The following is a 24,901-nucleotide window of genomic DNA, read 5'->3' on the forward strand; positions in this document are numbered from 1 at the left end:
GATACACAAATGACCTCGACCCTCGGAAGTTGCCTACGGAAAAAGGCTGAGGTATCTTCTGGCTGCCTACGAAAAGGCTTATTCTGATCCTTACCTTAGACTACCTGCCCTTCTATGGCATGGGACAGTCTTATGGCAAAGGATGCTTCGATGACCCTTCAACCTCCAAACGAAAGGCTTCTTGCCCTCTTATGGCAAGGATTGACCCTTTCATTTTGAAAGGCTAAAAAGAGACCTATCATCTGAGTTTAAGGTAATTGCCCCTAATTGCCTTGCAATGCTCAATTTTCATATTCTTTCTCACAATTCTTCAAAAACTGGCTACGCTCATTTACGAGCTAAAGTCCACTTTTTTTCTTTCATCTACTTTTTCTAAAGACAAACGAGCAAGCAAAGCAATTAAGAGCCCATGGAAAACCATGGATGCAAAGGGTGCCTTACACCTTCCCTTTGCATAAATTACCCCCCGAACTTAGATTTCTTAAAAGGTTTTTTTCTGTTTCTTTTTGCCTTTCCGAATATTGTTTGGATAAAATAAAAGTCGGTGGCGACTCTTGCTTACCGCGACATTTCGATCCATAAAAAGTCAGTTCACCGTATTACAGAACTGGCGACTCTGCTGGGGATTTTTCGATTAAGAGGGGTTACCTTAAAAGTTTAGGATTCACTTAAATGTATTCTATTGTTTGTTTTGCTTGCTTTACTTTTGCAGGGCTGTTTTGGGTATGCTGTTGTGTGAAAGATCCTAACCCGGATCTAAGTACCTTAGGTATGTGGCATGAGATCAGGGAGACTGTACGACATGTATCGTTATGGTTGAACTGGTGGCCACCGTTAGTGTGACACTTTGGTTTGTCCTGATGGCCCTTGAATTTGATCGAGGAGACATTTGGCTACCGCGTGGTGTCATGAGCACTAATTCGCCCTTAGAACCTTAGTCGAACTTGACTTTGGCTTATAAGAAGTAGCGAGATGGCTGGCTTCGGATTCCTGACTGAAGCCGGTTGATACTCGATGCTACACTCATTGAGATTGGACTCAAGGGATGCTTTTGGCTGGCCGATTGAGTGCTATGTTGAGACAATGCCCACGAGAAAGATCAGGGATATGAGCACCATAGAACCTGGTTACTTTTTAGGACAGGTTGAACCAACTAAACGAAAGGAAGAAGGGTATATACCTATGAACTTCATGCAAGCCTACCCTTAAGGCAATTGTGTGACTTGCTTGTGTTTGTTAATTACTTGGCATCATAACATCATAACATCATGACATATCATATCCACTAACAAATTTCAAGGACCGAGAAATTTATATTTACACTGTTTTGTAGGACATGGCTTTTTCTACCAGAGATTATGTACGACTCAACTTTGTAGGGATACCTTCTGAGCTTAAGGAGCTCGCCTTGGAAGTCCCTGGAGACTCTAAGTTTGCTGAAAGACATGGTTATCTTCTTCGACTGGTCACCTCTCGATTTGAAGAAGATATGATGAGAGTCTTATGACAATTCTTTGATCCCGAACATCATTGCTTCACTTTTCCGGATTATCAGTTGGTACCTACTTTGGAGGAGTTCTCAAACTTACTTGGTGTACCTATATCTAAGCATCTGCCCTTTACTGGACTGGAAAGCACTCCGAAACTCGAGACTATTGCTGCTGCACTTCACCTAAAGAGATCAGACATCGCCTCCAACTGGGACACCAAGAATGGAGTAGAAGGTCTCTCAGCCAAATTCTTATTTGGAAAAGCTCGACAATTTCTGAAGGCCATGAGCTACCATGCTTTTGAAGATGTTTTGGCTTTATTAATATATAGTTTGGTTTTGTTTCCTAATCCTGATCAATTCATTGATGTGCACGCAATCAAGATTTTTCTGACTCACAACCCCGTGCCTACGCTACTTGGAGATATTCTACATTCCCTTCACTCTCGTGTCATGAAGAAACGAGGGACTCTTATGTGTTGCACACCCTTGCTGGCTAGGTGGTTTATTTCGCACCTTCCACGCTCAGTAGTCAGAAACGATCAAAAGATGCAATGGTCTCGAAGAATCATGTCACTTTCTCACTCAGATATCCGTTGGCATGTTATGTCTCAAGAGTACGTCACTATCATCGATCATTGTGGGAAATTCCCTAATGTGCCCCTCCTTGGCATTAGAGGAGGAATCACCTACAATCCTTCATTAGCTCTACGACAATTTGGTTATGCTCGAAGGGATGGTCCTCACCACTTGCTCATTGAAGGGGTTGTTTTCAACTATGAAGAAGATGTTCGTAATCAACGCCAAGAGTTCATACGCGCTTGGAACAAGGTGTACAGGGTGGATAGCAAAAGTTGGGGGCAAAAGAACTCCCTTCCCTCGGAACCTTATCTTAGATGGGTACGCACTCGCGCTCAACGTTTTGTCATGCCATATCCTTATGTTAGACCTGTGATTGTTGAACCTGAATGTGAAGAAAAGGTTCCTTTGGTTGTTCTCCATCCAGACATGCCCACTGATCTAGAAGAACTACAAAAGTCATGGGTTCAATTGAAAGAAGAAAGGGATACTTTTGAGGCTCAATTCCGCGCCAAAGAGAAACAAGTGTTAGAACTCACAAGGCTACTTCAAGCAGAACAGAACGTCAACAACTTCATCGGATCAAAGAGGAAGCGTCCATGGGAAGCTTGAAGAAATTCTAGTTTATTGTTATTATTATTCCTAGTTGTTTACATATTTACTTTTGTAAACCAAAATGGCAAAGAACCATAAACTAAAGTACAATTTAATTATTATTATTATTATTATTATTATTATTATTATTAGCAAAGCTTGTTCTTTCTTTCTTGTTTAAAGTGAATTTAAATTTTAAGGTCCTTGAAAACATTGCATATGCATAATCATATCATTCATAAACATCGCATCACAGGTTTCGTAAAGTAAACGCCTCATCTTTGTGCTGTTTATTTCAGTAACAAAGATGAATCTCGAACAATCTGTCAAAAATCTTCAGGCTCAGAATAACCAGTTCCAAAAGGTAATCTTTCACTTGGCCAAGGGGCAAGAAGAATTGAAGGCACTTCTGATCGAGAAGGAGAAGAATCAATATAAGTATCAAGGTGGTCAAGATAATCAGAGATCCAAGCCTAAGCGGTCATTTACTCCATTACATATGCCGCTGTCTCAAGCTCTGCAACAACTGCTCAATCAGAACTTGATAACTCTATTGCCTCCATATTCACTTCCTACTAATCCCGCTCCTGGGTACAAGTACCATGCAAGATGTGCTTATCATTCAAACAGTCCTGGTCATGATACAGAGGATTGTGGACCATTGAAGCACATGATCCAAGACCTCATTGATTGCAAGATCATTGACTTCAATTCACCTGAGAAACCTCATATGGCCAATACTGGGTACAATCGGAAAGGTTGCAATGAACCCAACCAATCCGTGGGGACAATTCTGACCTCTACACCAGTTCCACAACAAAGACACAAGTCGGATACACCTAAGCGCCAATTCGCAAAGATCAATATGACTCTGGCCGAAGCGTTGCAACAATTGCTGAAGAAAGGGCTAATCACTTTGAAGGACCCTCCGAGGAATCCTAGTACCTCCTCTTCTCGTTATAATCCTAATGCAAGGTGTGCGTATCACTCTGATAGTCCTGGACATGACACTAATAACTGTTGGACACTGAAGAATAAGATCCAAGACTTAATCGATGACAAGATCATTGACTGCCACTCTCCCGAGGAACCTCACGTTGTGTACGACCAGAAAGATCACGATGAACCCAACCAATCTGTGGGGACAGTTCTGACCTCTACACTAGCTCCGCAACAAAGACGCAAGTCAGATACATCTAAACGTCAGTTTACAAAGATCAACATGTCACTGGCTCAGGCATTACAACATTTGCTGAGAAAGAACTTGATTACTTTAAGGGATCCTCCTGTAAAGCCTAACACTTCCGCCCCTAGCTACAAGCCCAATGCGAGGTGCGCATATCACTCCAATAGCCCTGGGCATGATACGAATGATTGTTGGCCATTGAAGAACAAGATTCAAGACATGATTGATGCTGGTGAAATTGAATTCTATCATCCCAAGACTCCTGTGGTGATCACTACTCCTATGCCTAATCACAAAAAGATTGATTGATACCTAGAAGGATGAACTTTTTAGACCGTTAGATTTACTTTCATTTTGCAATTTCTATTCTGTTTGTTTAAACACTCAAATTATGATAGACATTATTTGTTTTAATAATCATCATCAGTGCATTGCATATGTTTGTCTTGAATAAATTATTTCGCTACCACTCTTTCTAAATTATGTCTTTACTCTGCATATGTTTTGTGATACTCAACTCCTGCTAAGCCGTAGGCCTTTTAAGGGAGGATGACGAAAACGATACCGCAACCTCATACAGTATGCTTTCGAGCGGACTATGCTGACGATGTACAGGCATTGTTTCGATTCCTAAATAGTGGAGATATAAGGATGTTAATCCCTCGTCAACCCCCTTTGAGCCTAAGAAGTAGAAGTTTCTTTTTTTTTGTATTAAAACCCTTGATCATAACCTGGGGCAGGGTAGTTCTCAGTTTAATTTGGCTGTGCATTCTATTTTAAGAGAATCACTCAGTACACCTTTCAACAAGGATTTCAACCACAAGCATTCATCCGCACACATCAAAGGAGTGTTGGAGATGTCAATGAAAAGACAATGATGGTTCATCAATCATCAAACAAGGCAGTCAATATCTTTCAAAAGGGAAAAATGAAAAAACATATACATCAAGAAAAGCCTGCTAAGTCAAAAATCAAAAGACGACTTAGGCAAAATCAAGGCATCCCGCTGACTGTAATCTCAGAAATAAACAGTTCAGGCAAAATTTAGGGATATCAAAAAGATGAAAACAGAGAAGTCAATAAACTCCTAAACAACACAATGTTGTGACTACCAAAAGGAGGATGTGATTGCCATCTCAAAGGTTCTCTTTACTTGTGAACCATCATCATGATCATAGGTGCAAATCCGAAAGTCTCTTGGAACCTGAATGCATAAGTTGAAATTAATTGAGCTTAGGACTGAAGAACATCACGAAGAATGGGATGGGTATAAATAAATTTTGAGCCATTATCCTTTGTTTCTTAAAACCGTGAACCGAGCCACGTTACAACCCTTAAAAGTCCTAATTGAAGCATGGTTAGTTCGAAAGCATACTGTCACCAAAAGGGTATCCCGACTCCTTAAGGTTTACTACAAATGGTAAGTTGATATCCTGTTTTATAAACATCACATTGTTACAAATAGCATGTTTTTACAAATATCACGCTTTTACATCTTTTGTTTTAATGTTTTTCAAAACTCAAGACAAACGTATGCATTGCATCTCATGAATACATTATTAAACATATTCTGCTACATAATTTCAAATGTTAGCAACGGAAAGAACTTGCACAGGGTACAACTAATGACTGAAAGTTATCCCGACAGACAGTATTACTCCAAGAGGCCATGTCTCTTATGTATACAAGGGGCATGACATGTTTTGCCCAATCAATCTGGGGCAATCAAGTCAAGATTCGAAGAATCTCTCGAATGCCAAAAAGTCAAAGGCATACATCCCAAGTGGATTTCAAAATACTTCCCAATCAATCTGAGGCAATCAAGTCAAGATTCCTAGAATCTCTCAAAAAAGCCAAACAGTCAGGGGCATCATCCTAAGTTTACGATTACTAGGGGCATGTCACCCAGAGTACGCATCTCACAAAGTCCTCGCGAGGTGAATCTCTTCAAGTTCCTACTAGCTGGGGGCAATGTTCTGGGAATCCGTGCCTTCCTGACTTCACAAGATCATATCCCCACAGAGCAATCCTCAAGAAGATATCTTCAAATACTCTCGTCCCGACAAAGACATAGCTCCTCAACAGAGTTCACATCTTTGACATCGTCTGTTCCCCGACCTGCTTCTCTGCTCCAAACATGTTTTGTTAAATCCCCAGTATATAAAGTTACTGATCATCCCCAAGCAGAAATTATAAATCCCCAGCTGAGCATCCTCAAGACGAAATCAAACATCAAAAACACAAAGACCTGGAGATTTATTTTCTCGACGAAGATAACATAAATCATATTCGCATACCACATGACACAAACATACATCGCATACATCACTGCATAACAAATCCATAACATATGAAGTTTCTCATTTATTTTGAGATACTCATTACATAAACACATGCATCATGACATAAGAAAACTAACCTCTACTTTTCAGGATACCACTATCTCCATTTACAAGAGTTAAGTCGACACCTTTGACGGTTCCTTAACAATCTATTTTCAAGTATTAAGTCGATACCTTTGACGGTTCCTTAATATATCAAGAGTTAAGTCGACACCTTTGACGGTTCCTTAACGACACACTTCAGATATAAGTCGACACCTTTGACGGTTCCTTATACAATCTATATGCATATCTGAGTCGATACCTTTGACGGTGCCTCAATGATATGCTTCAAAGTTAAGTCGACACCTTTGACGGTTCCTTAACAACCCACATCAAGAGTTAAGTCGACACCTTTGACGGTTCCTTAACGACACACTTCAGATATAAGTCGACGCCTTTGACGGATCCTTATACAATCTATCTACATATCTGAGTCGATACCTTTGACGGTGCCTCAATGATATGTTTCAAATTTAAGTCGATACCTTTGACGGTTCCTTAAATAACCCAACACAGATTTGAGCCGATACCTTTGACGGTTCCTCAACATTCAAAAAAGGGAAGACAACAAAAGCAGAAATTTTGCAACAATCCATACTCCAACAACTACCAGATGGCATCTACAAGCCCATCTCCGACAAAAGTCCCTACTTCAAATAGGGCAAATTTCTTGGTATTCTTGTGTTCAATCATCTCCAACCCTCAGATACCGACTGGCATACAGACCACTCTACATCTTCAGGTTTAAGATAATTGAACAGGGGCAGCTGTCATACCCCAAAATTTGCCCATGTTATTTTCCACACATAAAATTAAAACAAAAGACAAAGCTCCAAAACACACTCTCCTGTACAAAAGCTCTGAATTAGGGTTTGACTAATTTAATGGAAAATCATTGAATCAATGGCTCAAGGTGGTTCCATAGGGTCACTAACATCCCAAAGTGTCTTCATATAAAATTTCAAGTCAAACAGAGCAAATTTAGTCCCTCAAATCCTGATTAGGTCAACAGTCGACTCTCAAGGGCAAAACAGTCATTTCAAGTCAATATATAGTCAAAACTCAAGATATTTGGTCAACAACATCCTCATAACCCTAAAATCATCATTTGATCAAGGGTTGATCATGATGATGCAAGGAAAGATCAGAGAAGTCAAAAGTCAAGAGTTACTATTTTGGGCATGAACTAAAAAAGGCAACCAAACTTTGAAAATTCACCAAATATTCATACTTCATCAGAAAAATTCCCACCAAAGCTCATTTTGAAGGGAATTAATTCCTCTATCCAATGGTCCAAGAATCAGAGCCCATAGGTCGATGGTTTGAGAGATATGGCCTCATACATTATAGGTCCTTTTCAAAAGTCAACAAAAAGACATTTTTTCAAAAGGTCATAAAATGAGAATGGAAAATGATTTTGATATGGGACCAAAGACATTGGTTAGAGGACTCTCCAAGGTTTCTAGAAAGTCTTAGAACACTTCCATACCTCAAAAATTGAGGGAGATACACCTTGTTAAAGTTGGACTATTTTTGAGAAAAAAATGTAAAAAGAAAAAGACCAAAACTCCAAAAATTTCCAAATGGGCCTATAATCTTTTTGTTCTAACCTTATTCTAAGCCCATCCACGTGCTAGAACTAGGAGTATTCTATTTTTACTATTTTATTTATTATTTTATGATTTTAATTAAATAAAATCATAATTTAATTATATAAAATATAAAAATAATGCAAGATTTGATTTTACTCTAATTTGAAGTCAAGAATTGAATCAAATATCTCCCACCAATCAGTCAATTTCGTGCATAATACTTGAAGCCCGAGAAAGTACAATTTTAGAAAGATTTGAAAGCATATCCCAATCAAATTTTCCCAAAAATTCAATCTCAAGATGCAAAGAGATTTGGTTCAATTTTGTTGCCCTAAAAACATCTCTATAAGTACATAAACAATGCCAGATGTTAGGGTTACAAAAACCTGCAGCCAAGAGAACCCAAACCGATTCCAAAACTTCAAGAAAAAACTCAATTTCGAATTCTGAATTACAGGACACTTCAGGTGGTTTTGTTGATTGCAACTTGTTCCTAGATCTCCAAGGAAGCTGTTACGATCAATATCAAGGTTCAGAATCGTAAGAACACCAACGTATACCCCTCGATTTGTCAACTTCTATTTCTTCTCGATTTGCATATTATACGCATCATTCATAGATTTAAATTGCATAATTGTGTTTGTCTTGATGTGTTGATCGTTTCTGGAGAATTAATTACATTTATATGTCGTATTGATCGTTATGCCATGTTAGGGTTTCAAAGCTTTGATTTGGGGTTTTTCATTTAAGCTAAAATTAAGTCAAACCAGGACCATGGTTGGATTCGTGAGGACCACACGAACGTAATGGTGCCCTCGCGAAAGATTTATTTGTGCCCTAGGTAGGATTCGCTATTTTCGCAGGTGTAAAAGCTCGGAGTTTTTACAGCGCTTTGGTAATATGCGCTGTAAAAAAGGGAGTTGCAGAAAATCTGTGGGGAAGACGACGCGTTGGCATCACGCGATTGGCCGGTTTCAAATTGTTTTTGGCGCGCGCAGGTGTAGTGGAGACGTCAGATCCAGCGCGTCTTGGTCCATGCGTTATCATGTGCCCCCATCACTCCGGCCGTCAGATGACTTTCCTTCCAGATCCAATAAACATGAGCGTGCAGGTTCACCATACTCCTCCACTGGCGTGTAGCACTGAATAGAAAGCTAAGTTTTTCCTAATTTTTTTATTTTTTATTATATAACTTATATTTTCTTATTTTATTTATATATATATATATATATATATATATATAAATATATATATATATATATATATATATATATCAATTTAATTTTGTTTTTTTTTTCTCTTTTTAATGATAAACTATTTATTTATTTTATTACAAAAAAACTTTTCTTTATATAATTAATATCTATTCATTTATTTACTTATTAACTTCATATATTCTTTTTTTTTCCTTATTTATTTAATTATATTTTTATATTTATTATATTTTACTTATAAAAATTTTTATTTTCTTAATTATTTATTTTTATATACTTATATACTTAATATTTATACCACATATTGATTTAATATTTATTTTTCTTTTTCCATTTAAATTATATTTAATTATGTGTATATCTTTAAATCCATATTTATTGTATTTTAATTCCAAAAAATTCATAAAAATTATTTTTGCATTCGATTTTATTTTCTTATCCCGATTTAATTAATTATGTCGCGAGACCAATAATTAATTAAATCATTTATATTTTCTTATTTAAAACATACCCTAATCAGGGTTTACGACGAGCATTCCAATACACTGAAATATTTTCTTTCTTTTGTGCCTTGCCTTTTCAGGGTTATCGACATGGTTCACTCCGAATACGCGCCTGATTCAAAAACCCAAAGTTAAGTATTTTACTTAATTTAATTTAACTTTCTGTTTGGTTTATTTTATATAAGGGTTTGTTTCGCCTTCATCTTTTCCTACCTTGTTTTTTTTCAGGATCAACCCTAAAGGCACCTTAGCAACCATATCAAATCAAATTCAAAAGCTAAGTATTATCTCGTATCTAATTCAAATAATCGTTCTTTTTTTCATTTTATTTTGTTTCCTCAATAAATTAGGGATAAAATTAAATATCAATGAACTGCCTATACACTCACGCCTTATTTGTTTCTTTGCTCATTCCTAATGGTCAGAGTCGATGCTTCTGGCAAACCCTTGCCCTCAACCCTGTCAGGCAAATGCCAAGCTAAGTACCTTCTCCCTATTCTATTTTTAATTTATTATCCTATTTTCTTTTGTAGTTAATGAGGTTTGCCCTCGAATTTGATGATGCACTCACTATATTTTTTCTGTCTTGTCTCTTTCCTTTTCAGGGTTTATCAATTGCCAAAGCTACGTTGTTGGTAACCCTAAACCTCATTTTATTTATGCTTTTTATTATTATTACTTGTGTCAAACCCTGATAAGGGATCCGCTGGTTACAATTTCCCGCCCCCTTTATTGCTTTATATTATTGCGTGGTTAGTAATCTTAGGGAGTGCAAGCCTTAAACTGAACTAGAATAACTAATTAAAAGGTAAATATCTGAATTAACCATGTGATTGTTGCACACACACACCCTTTTGGGGTAACCTCTCTGTTGCCTTGTTGCCTGTTGCCTGTTGCCTTCGTTTTTTTTTGCAGAATAAGCCATGTCCCTCGAATACGAGGATACCTCAGCCTGTTGCCTCGATAATTAAAAGGTCATACGACCCTAAATGATGCTGCCTTCGATACACAAATGACCTCGACCCTCGGAAGTTGCCTACGGAAAAAGGCTGAGGTATCTTCTGGCTGCCTACGAAAAGGCTTATTCTGATCCTTACCTTAGACTACCTGCCCTTCTATGGCATGGGACAGTCTTATGGCAAAGGATGCTTCGATGACCCTTCAACCTCCAAACGAAAGGCTTCTTGCCCTCTTATGGCAAGGATTGACCCTTTCATTCTGAAAGGCTAAAAAGAGACCTATCATCTGAGTTTAAGGTAATTGCCCCTAATTGCCTTGCAATGCTCAATTTTCATATTCTTTCTCACAATTCTTCAAAAACTGGCTACGCTCATTTACGAGCTAAAGTCCACTTTTTTTCTTTCATCTACTTTTTCTAAAGACAAACGAGCAAGCAAAGCAATTAAGAGCCCATGGAAAACCATGGATGCAAAGGGTGCCTTACACCTTCCCTTTGCATAAATTACCCCCCGAACTTAGATTTCTTAAAAGGTTTTTTTCTGTTTCTTTTTGCCTTTCCGAATATTGTTTGGATAAAATAAAAGTCGGTGGCGACTCTTGCTTACCGCGACATTTCGATCCATAAAAAGTCAGTTCACCGTATTACAGCCATATATGATTAGTTTTAGAATGAGTCCTCTTCTCGCGTGTAACTAGGTGATTAAGAAGATGTGTAGTTTTCTTTATAGGATGTAGTTTAACCTATTGCATTGAGGAGCATCTAATTGTTTTGGAAAATATTTTTCCTTTCTCTTTGGTGATGCTTCTTTGGCATCTCACCTTATCTTCTCGACATTACTCTCCACTCCTTTGATATAGCATTTTGCATGCTTCATTATTTCTTACATGTTGGTTGTTGTCTTATGTATTATGGACTTATCGATATACCTTGCCTTCAAACTGTTTTGGAATACTCCCATAAACATCTATTGAGTTGGATTAACCATTTTGTATTATGGCCTCATTGAAACATGCGAGATAGTCCTTCAAGGTCTCATAATGCTCTTGGAGGACGTTGCACAAACTTGTTGTTAATAATCATTGATGTTTGCTCGCCAAGAAGTAGTGAATTGTCTTTGAAAGCATCTAAAAAGAATTTTCGCTTTATATGTTATATAGCACTGGTGATAGTTATCTGGATGTTGATTACCGTCAAGTATTTTTGGGGGGTCTTTTTTCGTCGAAGGTCTTTAAGTTAGGAGGTTTTAAATTCTCCAAAGTAGGAGACTTCCATATTTCTTGGGACAATAATCGAGGTTCATTCAATTCCTCGTCATAATTTTCCTGTTCAACCCTCTCTTCTTGAATTTCTTGAACTTGTATTTACATCTCTTTATTTCAATAATGTCATTTTCTATAGTGACATGAATTTTCCATAGAGCCTCACATATCTTAAATAAGTGTTGGGTTTACATCATTTTGATCTAATGTGGAGAATATGGTTGATGATCTATCTTTACTGTGGTTGTGGAGTGGGCATCGGATGTTCTTGCCAGGTATATGATGGACTTTTCTATTAGTATGATATGATTAAAGCTCTATGATTTTTAAATATTTATTAAAGGATGGGTGTTTTGAATTGTGTATCAAGCCTATCTACACATAGAAGGGGAGGGGCTCCAATATTTATCCTCGTTGTGGTCTTCATGAATACCCTGATCTCATATAACTGATACGCGTTCCTCTTCATGTCTCAATCATGTTATGGTGTTATATGACTGAATAACGCCTTGCTTTGATAATTCCTTAGCCTTGTTTAACCAGACATGACTTGATATGCATTATTAGTGGTCGTGTCCTTACTCAAATATTAAGCTCTTCTAGTTGGTGATGCAAATGCATCACACTTGAGGAAATACTTATGGTCCCATTATTCTGACACGACAATACTGATTTCATCCAGCATGACAACTTCAACCCAATCATTGTTTTTGATAAATTTCTCAAATCCACCCCTCCTTCCAAAATAAGCAAAAATTTCATAGATGGATATAATGGCAGAAAAAATCATGTCCTGATGCATCAATAGTTTAAAATGGAATACCTAATGTAGCATCATCCAAGTGGTGAGTGTACTCCTTGTGGCTTCACCGCGCTTTAACCCTTTTTTGTTGGATTGTCGAGCGATCGTTGTTTGATCGTGGATGCTAGAAGTGTTGTGGAAGGCAATTGGTCCTATATGGTTGTTTTCTCTTAACATGTTTAGGTCATGCAACCACAAATGTGTCGATAGATTTGTTTCTAACTCAAGATCTATTTTCAAATTTGGGAGTTGTGGTGGTTTTCGCGTGACGTTAAGATTTGGGTCGTTGTTTTGGTGGCGATTTGCGACGCCTGGTTTGGATCGTGCTCGTTCATAGGTTATCCTATCTCAAACATGTGATTTAAATTCAAATCTAGATCTTTTTGGATTTGAGCTATCTACTTCATCATCATCGCCTTTCTGATCTGTTGTGATGTGAGTTAAAAGTTTTTGGTTGTGCATCTCCTCGATCGGAGAATTTGAGAATGGTCTTATTTTTGCTTCAATTCTTCATGATTGAATTTGAACTGATCAGATAGAAAGGAATGGTCTTAATTTTTTTGAATTGATTGGATAGAAAAGGAATGGTCTTAATTTTTCTGTTGTTGGTGTATGAATTCCTTACCGTGTTGCTAGTCTAGTTTACTTGTCATTTTCAAAGTTCTGATTCTGGTATAAGTCAGCAGGAGTAAGATTCTATGATTATTTTATCTTAAATATCACCAATTAAAATTGTTTATTTTTTATACTGGATTTGATTTTGCTATATACAAATGGACTCTTTTAAGTATGAGGCTTCTAAAAATTAAGCGCGTGTAGCGATTTGTCTCTTTGTCTCTTGAGCATAAATAAATAGTCGTCCCATATAGCACTTTTGCAATGAGTTTGATATAACTTGCAATAGATTTTTTATTTTAACCAATTTCCGATAGATGTTGGCGTATGTATTTTTCCTTCCTACATTAACTCTTTTTTCATAATGTTGCGAGATAACATAGCACGCACCATTTTACCTAACATATTCAGACTTAAATACTTTTTTCTGTTTTTGATACAAGATTTTATAGCAAGAAGAAAATCTTAAACAAACAAATCAGCACATAAATTTTTATTCACTTTTCTAGGGCGTTACTACTAGTAAATGCATCCTCGTACTACTTTTTAATAAAGCAAATCTGCATCAATTCTAAATGCCACTCACCAATTCAGGAAAATAAGACTCGTCATTTAGAACACTTCATACTACATTTTCTCAATTAATACATGCTTATAAATAAAAATAAACAAACATTTAGGAAACAAGCAACTGAGCTATCAAAGAACTGAGATTTCAATCTAGTTTAAACAGCACAAGAAAATTGAAGACAGTAGTAGCACACAGGGTGATACTTTGGGCAACAACAGGTTGGTCATTCTACAAATTTCATAGTCCATTTTCTTCATACAGATTTTCTATTATATATACATGCACGTGATTCTATTCTTCCGATGGAATTGAATCACAGTACATCACAATCACACAGATCTGATGAGACGCGTGTGTAGCAAAGATGACCAAAAGAACTGAGGCCTATCAGCAAAACACTATATGCCCAACGGTGGAATCTAACTTGTCTATGATGCAAATCTTTACTTCACATATGCACCAAAGAACTAGCCATTGTAACAAGTAAAAAGACTGTCTAAGCCACTTCTCAAACAAAAAATAGTAACCTATTACAAGCATGGCCTTTAACCTCACTATATGTCCGATATATGACATTTCTACTTTTTTTCCATTCATGGACATACAGAGGTACAGTTTTGATAGTGATGAGTTTAATACTTAAGAAACAGATGACCTGAATATCATTCTATCTATGAACTTACAAATGGAAAAAATTCAAAAGGGAAATCTGATTATATAGTTTCTGTCATGGCAGGGTTTAAAGAAGAGTCAAATTTCCCCTTCAATGGTTTAGCAAAATCACCCACATCACTAAGAATCAAAAACAGAAATGTGTAACAAAACAGGTCACAACTAACTATTTCAAGCACCATTGTTGATCACTGTGAAATAAATGTGGGCTAAATATTTAACACAAGACACACATAAAGCAGTGCATAAATTAGCTTCTTTTCTATGGAGATAACAAAGGAAATGATAAAACACCTTGGCAGAACAAACTAAGTAATAACTATAATGACCAGCTGACAATAGCTTATAGGATTTAAGATTATGGCACATACTAACTATTATGTTCTGCCCAAAATAAGTTGATAACAAATAAGTTAAAACTGCAAGTAAAAGTTCTGTAGAAGCCGGCCTAATATGGTGATTAGAGTCCCAGAAAAATACAAGTATATGAGGGGCTATATATAAGGTCAATGCTAGATAACACAGTTAGATGCAAAATCAAACCATTGGGTGTACACATAAGAAGCTATTAGAATTCAGACCAAAATAACTGTTTTCTATGAGATTTTTAACATAATTAATTTTGTTAGTGTGATGTCTTGAGGCACTCATAAACAAGTTATACATAGGCAATAATCCATAATCTGATTGAAAAAACATGTGGATGTGCTTCCTTCAACACAAACACTAAATATGCTCATACAAAAAAATTAACTAGAAAGATTCTGTGTGAAACTATAACTCCGATGTGAATCTATCTTGAATAAAATTTAACCTATAACTCAGATGTGAATCTATCTTGAATAAAATTTAACCTATATTGGCACAGATAATTAATGGGTTTTCTTTGGTCATTTGCCAACTTGCCATATTTTAAGCATCTATCTCCTTTACTCAGGAGTTCAGATAGCTGGAGGCGAAAGTGATGGCAGCATGAAGAGCCTATACCCTTTCTACTTTATTCTGATTATATCTTTAAGGAATATTCATAAGCACATTACTCTATAAAGAACCTCATGATTGAAAATAACAGAAAAACAAACGAATATAATATAGAATATATAACTGAAAAGGACATTCTTAAGCAGAATCAATGAATGAAACCAATCAAAGAATCAATGAATGAAACCAATCAAAGCAATAAATCGAATAGAATTTAACAAAATGGAGAATAAAGGCATTGAGTTAAAAAGCACAAAGCAAAACAGTTTCTAGTATTCTGATCTTAGCCTCAAAATACAATTTTCTTTAACCTTGACAGTGTTTGAAAAAGGTACCTATCTCCAAAGCAATGATGGATAGAATATACATGTTAAAAGAAGTTAAAGAAAAACTAACCAACATACAAACCTAAAACTAGTTTTTCACCATTGGACCCACCCAATTTCTACACCTAATCAGAAATTCTTGAACTAAATCTTTGAACTAAATCTTTTTCTTGATCACAGCTGCAAATTCAGATAAAAGGGTCCATCGGAGAGAAACTCTGACTCTGACTCTGGTTGTGCAAAAACCACAGCAACAACCACTATGCTTCACACAATCATTTTTGTACTGTAACAGACTTGGACTTATCTATTTCATCAGTTAAAACCTCAGCATTGCTCTTATCACCATCAGTTATAACCTCACTCTCTTTCACATTTTTATCATCAGCATCTTTCTTGTGTATCAAATCACAGAAAAAATCAGTTAAAACTCTTTCATAACCCGGCATTTTAGCATACCCAGGAAAGTAATTGATATCAATAATAAGATACCTATTTCCATATCTCGAATCACGAATCACATCGAAGTTGAACAGATTCAGCTTCATCGCCTTCCTCAACCCACTAGCAATATCAACAATAAAAGCCTGCGGAGGCATCTCAGTAGTATCATCCAAACTCATCATCTGATAAAACTTCTCATCATCATTCACACTATCCCGGTTCGCCAGATTCGAAATCTGCGAAAACGACAGCAAATCTTCAGAAACCCCCAAAACCTTCTCCTCCGAAACATCAGGCAGAGACTTCCTCTTCACACAACGAACCCTCTCACCAACAACATACACTTTGAAAATCACCCCACCGTGATTAACAAACTCCTGCAAAACAATCGGAGGCTTCAGCTTATTCAACGCACCATGGCTAAAAACCAAAGCCATTTTATGCGATTTCGCACTCCCGTCAGCCACAAGCGGTTTCGCTATCACCGGAAACTTCAAACTCTCCCAAGCCTGACCGTCGGAGAGAGTTTCCTTATCGTAAATCACAATCTGCTTCGGGATCCCGAACGTCTCGGTTCGGTCGTCAACCCTAAGCTCGGAAACAACCTGGAGCATTGAGATTCTGTTGTGAAGCCGCTCAATCGCTTCGGGAGCGTCAAGAATCACCGCATTAGGGTTTCTTGATTGAAACTCTTGAAGCTGGCGTTTCCAGTCGTCGCCGTAGAGTTTGTGGAGGACGCAATCGAAGGGACCTTGATCTGCTAGAGAACGGTCAGAGTCGACTCGGACGAGTTGGATTCCGCGCGATTTGGCGAGCGTTAGGAGTGAGTCGCGGATGAAGCTGTTCTGTTTCTTGGGCGCCAAAGCGTAACCGATGATGCCGGGTTTGTTCTCTGCCATTGGAATGAAAGATTGGAGGTTAATCTTGTGAGGTTGTTGGGTGAAGGAATCGCATTACAGTGAAGAAACCCTAATTTGGTATTAATGGAGAATCAGGGAAAAGAAGAAGAAGGAGAAAGAGAGAGAAAGTGGTTAGAGGGTGTGGGTATATATAGGTTAGAGTGCTAGGGTTAGAGAATGATAAGATGAGGGGTGAGAGAGTACACGTGGTAAGTGGTGAGTTGGATTGAGAGTTAGCGCCGCTTTATGAAGCGCGTGTTGAAACATGGGGCGGGATAGGCTCTTGCGGAAGGGTATAGTATAGTATGCTATGAGGTGGATGAGATTGTGAAATGATAAAATTATACTACTAGCACTAGGGTTCTTAATAATTGGATTGGCCAAATTTATGGGGTCTCAAAGCAAATTTAATGTAATTCTATAGCTTTTTTCATTGTTATAGTATGTGTATTATTCCATAAACTCTATGTAGATTAGTTTTATAGATAGTTTTAAATTTTAGTTTTTAATATTTGTTTTCAATAAGTGTATCATGGTGTCATCGAAGGTTGTCTATATTGATGAATGATGTTTATCATAAATGAGCAGCATCTTCAATCATATGTTTCTCAAATTAGAAAATGACATATTAATTTGTGTCGAAGTTATAATATGAGAGACATTAATGGAGAGATTTCTCTAGACATTTTGTATGTAGCCAAACTATCTTAGTATACGTTGTGGTAAATGTGAATTCATTATATGTATGTCGCAGAATCTCATCATAAATACTAACAATATTTTCAAATGATCGTGTGCGCCTATGATCATTATTTGCATAAAAAAAACAAATGGCATCCACTAAAGTATGATTTAAGACTTGTTTGTAAGGATCTGTAGACAAGTGTCGCTCGTTGGAGAAAATATACACTCCCAAGATAACTCTCTCTTATACTCAACGCACATGTGGTGTGTGTGTGTGTGTGTATGTGTGACTGAGAGATGAATGTTTTCAGTTAACTACATTGTGAGTGTGTGTGAGTGTGTGTGAGTGTGTGTGTGTGTGTGTGTGTGTGTGTATGATTTAGAGATAGATGTTTTCAGCCAATTACATTATTTTGAACTTCTTTGTTTTCTCCACCTAAGAGCACAAGTAAGAAAGACATGCAACTCTCCGAGAATACTCATGAACAGTGTTTATGTTAGTGAAGTACTTTAGGTACACGATATTAGTATAGGTTGTTCTTTTATCAACAAATTTATTTTTGCCAATCAAATATAAGAAATATGTTTGAATTGTGGATCTATGTGCTTGTATGTACAACTATTTGTAGATGATCGTTGTGATTTTGATGATGATAACACCTAATATCAAACGATATTTGGTGGAGTTTTTGATGATCTTTGATCTAGTAATCTCTAATGGTGGTGTCTATTAAAGTAGTTATATCAAGTCTCGTCAATAGAAAAATCAAGTTCCAAATGAAGTGTCAAATCAATGATGAATCAAATAGAGGAACTTGAAGTTTCAAGGTTATGAATGAGAGGGAGTGTGAAAGCTCGCTTAATCATACGTCTAAGTGATTATTGTATTGTAAAATTATAAGAGTAACTTCTAAGATATTAAGGCAACTCGCACGCACATACTCAAATATTAGCGTGTTGAAAGTACTAGGGGTAAGAGAGTACACGTGGTAGGTGTTAGTTGGATTGAGGATTATAGTCGCTTTATGAAGCGTGTGTTGAAACATGGAGCGAGATAGGATCACGAGGAAGGGTATAGTATAGCATACTATGAGATGGATGAGATTGTGACATGATAAAATCAAACTAGAGTTCTTAATAATTAGATTGGGCAAATTTATGGCGTCTCAAAGCAAATTTAATGTAATTCTATCTACAGCTTTTTTCATTGTTATAGTATGTGTTGTTAGAACAAGATTTATTCTGATCAATATTCTTAATTTTGATGATAACAATGTATATGAATTTTGTATGAGATAATGTGTTACTCTAATACTATGCAATTTCCATTTCAGGAATTATATAAAGAGTATGCACAAAATCAGCGCAAGAAGCACTGACTCAGAAGGTTCAGCATGCAACATCAGAACATGGTCTGGCAAGACATCAGAAGATGGTCAAGCAGAATCATAACATGGTCTATGAAAGCATCAGAAGGACGTGAGATCAGAAGCAGAAGCACTGAAGTTCTCATGGTATCACGCTCAGAAGCACTTCAAGGTTAGAAGACAAGAAGATGCTCTGCACCAAGCTGTTTGACTCTGATGATATTCAAACGTTGTTTACACAAACATCAGATCAGAAACAAGTACAAGATGGCAGGCTACGCTGACTGACAAAAGGAACGTTAGTGGCTATTAAAGGCAACGTCAGTAGACACAGCGAAAGCAAGGCTCGAGGTAGTTGACAAAAGAGTGAAACATTAAATGCAATGTTGTACGGAATACGCAAAGCATTAAATGCTCCCAACGGTCATCTTCTCAAACGCCTATAAATAGAAGTTCTGGTGAGAAGCAAGGTTACGAACTTTGAACACAACACTTGCGCAAATATACAAAAATGCTGTAAAATTCAAAAAGCTCTCAAACTTCATCTTCAACCTCACTACATTGTTGTTGTAATATATTAGTGAGATTAAGCTTAAACTTAAGAGAAAATCACAGTTGGGATAATAGCTTTATAAAAAGCATTGTAACTCTTAAACGAATTTGTTTACATTAAGTTGTAAGAACTAGAGTGATCAGGTTGTTGATCAGTATACTCTAGAAAGTCTTAGAGGGTATCTAAGCAGTTTGTTCCTAGAGTGATCAGGTTGTGATCAGTATACTCTAAAAGACTTAGAAGTTGTCTAAGTGGAAAACCATTGTAATCTTGTGTGATTAGTGGATTAAATCCTCAGGTGAGGTAAATCACTCCAAGGGGGTGGACTGGAGTAGTTTAGTTAACAACGAACCAGGATAAAAATTATTGTACAAATTGTTTTTATCTTACAAGTTTTAAAGCTACACTTATTCAAACCCCCCTTTCTAAGTGTTTTTCTATCCTTCAATTGGCATCAGAGCGCCGGTTCTAAGGTGCAAGCACTTAACCGTGTTTAGAAAAGATTCAGGAAGAGAAAAACGCTTAAGTCAAGATGTCTGGTGAAAATCCAACAAATACATCTACATTTGGCTCTGCTGAGCAATACAATGGAAATGGTAACAATGGTTATACTAGACCACCAGTATTTGATGGTGAAAACTTTGAATACTAGAAAGATAAACTCGAAAGTTACTTCATTGGTCTAGATGGTGACTTATGGGATCTGCTGATGGATGGTTACAAACATCCAGTGAAAGCTACTGGTGTAAAGCTTACAAGACAAGAAATGAATGATGGTCAAAAGAAGCAATTCAAAAATCATCATAAGTGTAGGACTCTTTTGCTGAATGCTATCTCTCATGCTGAATATGAGAAGATATCTAACAGGGAAACTGCCTATGACATATATGAGTCATTGAAAATGACCCATGAAGGAAATGCCCAAGTCAAGGAGACTAAAGCTCTTGCCTTGATCCAGAAATATGAAGCCTTCAAGATGGAGGATGATGAGAATATTGAGAAGATGTTCTCAAGATTTCAAACGCTAACTGTTGGATTGAGAGTTCTTGACAAGGGATACACAAGGGCTGATCATGTCAAGAAGATCATCAGAAGCTTGCCAAGAAGATGGGGTCCTATGGTGACTGCTTTAAAAATTGCCAAGAATCTGAATGAAGTCTCTCTTGAGGAATTGATCAGTGCTCTGAGGAGTCATGAAATTGAGCTGGATGCTAATGAACCTCAGAAGAAAGGTAAGTCTATTGCGTTAAAATCTAATTATAAAAAATGCACTAACGCTTTTCAGGGTGAAGAAGTAGATTCTGTAGAATCAGAATCAGAAGAAGAAGATGAACTGTCCATGATCTCCAGAAGGGTAAACCAACTCTGGAAGAGCAAGCAAAGGAAGTTCAAGAGCTTCAGAAGTTCAAAGAAGCCTGAAAGAGGAGAATCTTCTGGAGGCAGAAGATCTAACAAGAAGAAGGTCATCTGCTATGAATGCAATGAGCCTGGACACTTCAAGAATGAATGTCCAAAACTTCAGAAGGAGAATCCCGAGAAGAAGTTTCATAAGAAGAAAGGTCTTATGGCAACATGGGATGATTCAGAATCAGAATCTGAATCTGAATCTGAAGGCGAGCAGGCAAACCTTGCACTGATGTCCACAGTGGATGACGGATCAGAATCTACATCAGAATCAGATTCTGAAGAGGTATTTTCTGAACTATCTAGAGAAGAGTTAGTTTCCAGTTTAACTGAACTTCTGGAACTCAAGGCTCATCTTAGTATCAAAGACAAAAAGCTGAAAAAGCTATTTGAATTTGAAACTAAGAAGCTGGAAGTGGAAAATTCTGAACTGAAGGAAAAAGTTTTAAAATTATCCAAAGATATTGGATCTCCTTTTGAATCAGAAAAATCCATTCCTAGTCTTAATCATATTCGGAAAGAATATGACTCAAGCTTCAGAAAGTTTCTATCTAGAAGTATTGGCAGAAGTCATCTTGCTTCTATGATATATGGTGTTTCTGGAAACAAAAGGATTGGCGTTGGCTATGAGGGTGATATCCCACGTAAATTTGAACCTGTAGATGATTTGAAAATCACATACAAGCCATTGTATGATCAGTTCAAATATGGCCACTCACATGATATTAGGCTCACTTCACATGCCAAAAGCTTTAACACTACACACACCAAAAAGCATGTGACACAACCTAAAAAATATCAGGCTGCCAAACCTAAAGAATATCATGTTGTTCCTCCTGTTACTTATCATGCTAAACCCAAGTTCAATCAAAACTGAGGAAAACTAACAAGAAAGGACCCAAGAAATTGTGGGTACCTAAGGAGAAGATAATTTCTGTTGCAGATATTGTTAGCAGCAAAGAAGACAAAGCACAAAATGTCATGGTACCTGGACTCTGGGTGCTCGCGACACATGACGGGAAGAAGGTCTATGTTCCAAGACCTGGTGCTTAAATCTGGTGGAGAAGTCAAGTTTGGAGGAGATCAGAAGGGCAAGATTATTGGCTCTGGAACCATAAGTATTGGTAACTCTCCTTCCATAACTAATGTACTTCTTGTAGAAGGATTAGCGCATAACTTATTGTCCATATGTCAATTAAGTGACAATGGTTATGATATAATCTTCAATCAAAAGTCTTGCAAGGCTGTAAGTTAGAAGGATGGCTCAATCCTATTTACAGGCAAGAGAAAGAACAACATTTATAAGATTGATCTTTCAGATCTTAAGAAGCAGAAGGTGACTTGCCTTATGTCTGTTTCTGAAGAGCAATGGGTCTAGCACAGAAGATTAGGACATGCTAGTTTGAGAAAGATTTCTCAGATTAACAAACTAAATCTGGTCAGAGGACTCCCAAATCTGAAATACAAATCAGATGCTCTTTGTGAAGCATGTAAGAAGGGCAAGTTCTCCAAACCTGCTTTCAAATCTAAGAATGTTGTCTCTTCCTCAAGGCCGCTAGAACTTCTGCACATTGATCTGTTTGGACCAGTCAAAACAGCATCTGTCAGAGGGAAGAAATATGGATTAGTCATCGTAGATGATTATAGCCGCTGGACATGGGTAAAGTTCTTAAAACACAAGGATGAGTCTCATTCAGTGTTCTTTGAATTCTGCACTCAGATTCTATCTAAGAAGGAGTGCAAAATCATAAAGGTCAGAAGTAATCATGGTGGTGAATTTGAGAACAGATTCTTTGAGGAGTTCTTCAAAGAAAATGGTATTGCCCATGATTTCTCTTGCCCTAGAACTCCATAGCAAAATGGAGTTGTAGAGCGAAAGAATAGGACTCTACAAGAAATGGCCAGAACCATGATCAATGAAACCAATATGGCTAAGCACTTCTGGGCAGAAGCAATAAACACTGCATGTTATATTCAGAATAGAATCTCTATAAGACCTATTCTAAATAAGACTCCTTATGAATTATGGAAGAACAGAAAGCCCAACATTTCATATTTTCATCCTTTTGGATGTGTTTGTTTTATTCTGAATACTAAAGATCATCTTGGTAAGTTTGATTCTAAGGCACAAAAATGTTTCCTTCTTGGATATTCTGAACGCTCTAAAGGCTACAGAGTATACAATACTGAAACATTGGTTGTAGAAGAATCAATCAATATCAGATTTGATGATAAGCTTGGTCTTGAAAAGCCAAAGCAGTTTGAGAATTTTGCAGATATAGATATTGATATATCAGAAGCTGTAGAACCAAGAAGCAATGTTTCAGAAGCTGAAAATCTCAGAAGCAAAGAATCAGAAGATCAAGTTGCTGCATCTTTAGAGAATCTCAGAGTTTCTGAAGAGCCAACCGTCAGAAGATCTTCTAGACTCACCTCAGCTCACTCAGAAGATGTGATCCTTGGAAAGAAAGATGATCCTATCAGAACTAGATCATTTCTAAAGAATGGTAGTCAGAATCAGTGACCAGAATCAGAAGATGAAAAGCTCTATTCATCATCTGAAGCAAATGCAATACAACACAGCTGTTATCAAGTGTCTTCTGATGGTGAACACGTGTTTGCACGGATGGTAAAAGCGTGAGTGAATCTGATGGGACGCCGCCCTAGGTAACTGTGTAAATCATTTCAATTACCACGTTCTCTCACCTAACGTCACTCATCATTTAATGCAGATGATTTCATTTGATTCTGTAACTGTTCATTCTCATAATTTTATTGCATTCTTTTTCAAATCCGCCTCTATAAATATATTTCAAATCATAACGTTTATCTTTTTCGCTCTCATTCTCTCTCTCCTTGTGCATACATTTTTGTAACCTCTTTGCCCTTTTCTCTAACCCTAAGCGCAAACCCAGAAATATTTCTTGCAATCTCAGTACTGTTTCAATGGCTGCTTCATCATCTCTCAACGCTGGTTCATCTTCTCCTCTCCATCTTCAAGAAGAAGATCAGCAAATTGTTCCAGTTATCTCCTGCTCTATTCCCAAAAAGGAGTTGGAAGTTATCTGTGAACTTATGGTAGACTTTGATAGTCTTGAAGAACATGAGTTTCATCTTAAAGAAGATATCATATTTCAAGGATGGACTTCATTATTTGCTGAGTTCTGTGGACCGGTTTACCCAGATCTTGTAAAAGAATTTTGGGTGCACGCTGTTGTAGCTCCTAAATCTATTCTGTCTTTTGTTCATGGGAAGTTTGTGGTCGTTACTGAAAACATCCTGAGAATGATGTTTGATCTAAGAAACCCTGAGGGTGCTCATGAAATTAATCTAAGAGCTGATTGGGATGAGGTGTTGGCTACTCTCTATAAAGACGTGAAGAAAACCGATCGTGTCAAGGGCATGAAGGATCTCTACAAAATCTGGACCAAGATTCTTCTGGGGTGTTTCTATCACAGGAAAGCAACCCATTCTGCAGATTTTGTCAACAATGAGCAGAAATACATTCTGTATTGCATTGCCACTCAGAAGAAGGTTGATGTTATCTACATAATCTTCAACCACATGTGGAACAGAAATGCCTTCAGAACAAAGAAGTGTACTATTATTACTTTTGGAAGAATTATTACAAATCTTCTGGTTCATTCCAAGATTGTTGAAGACTTGGAAGCTCAAGGGATCATCAAAGATCTTGTTGTTGATACTGGAAGTTGCTTGAATGCTCTCACCTTGAGAAAGATGAGTGTTATTGATGTTATCATACAAACCCCTCAACCTCTTCCTGGAGCAATAAGCAGAAGAGATCCTGTTCTTGCTGACTTT

General features: G+C 37.1%; 1 protein-coding gene across 1 annotated transcript; it reads right to left on the reverse strand.

Annotated features, from left to right (window-relative positions):
- Window positions 1–15,640: 15,640 nt before the first annotated feature.
- Window positions 15,641–17,244, reverse strand: LOC131620572 (inositol-tetrakisphosphate 1-kinase 1). Its single transcript, XM_058891697.1, has one exon. It carries the CDS (start codon window positions 17,069–17,071, stop codon window positions 16,004–16,006), a length of 1,068 nt encoding a protein of 355 aa, XP_058747680.1. The 5' UTR covers window positions 17,072–17,244; the 3' UTR covers window positions 15,641–16,003.
- Window positions 17,245–24,901: the final 7,657 nt, after the last annotated feature.

Source organism: Vicia villosa, linkage group LG7 (genome assembly GCF_029867415.1).
Source record: "Vicia villosa cultivar HV-30 ecotype Madison, WI linkage group LG7, Vvil1.0, whole genome shotgun sequence".
Lineage (NCBI taxonomy): Eukaryota > Viridiplantae > Streptophyta > Magnoliopsida > Fabales > Fabaceae > Vicia > Vicia villosa.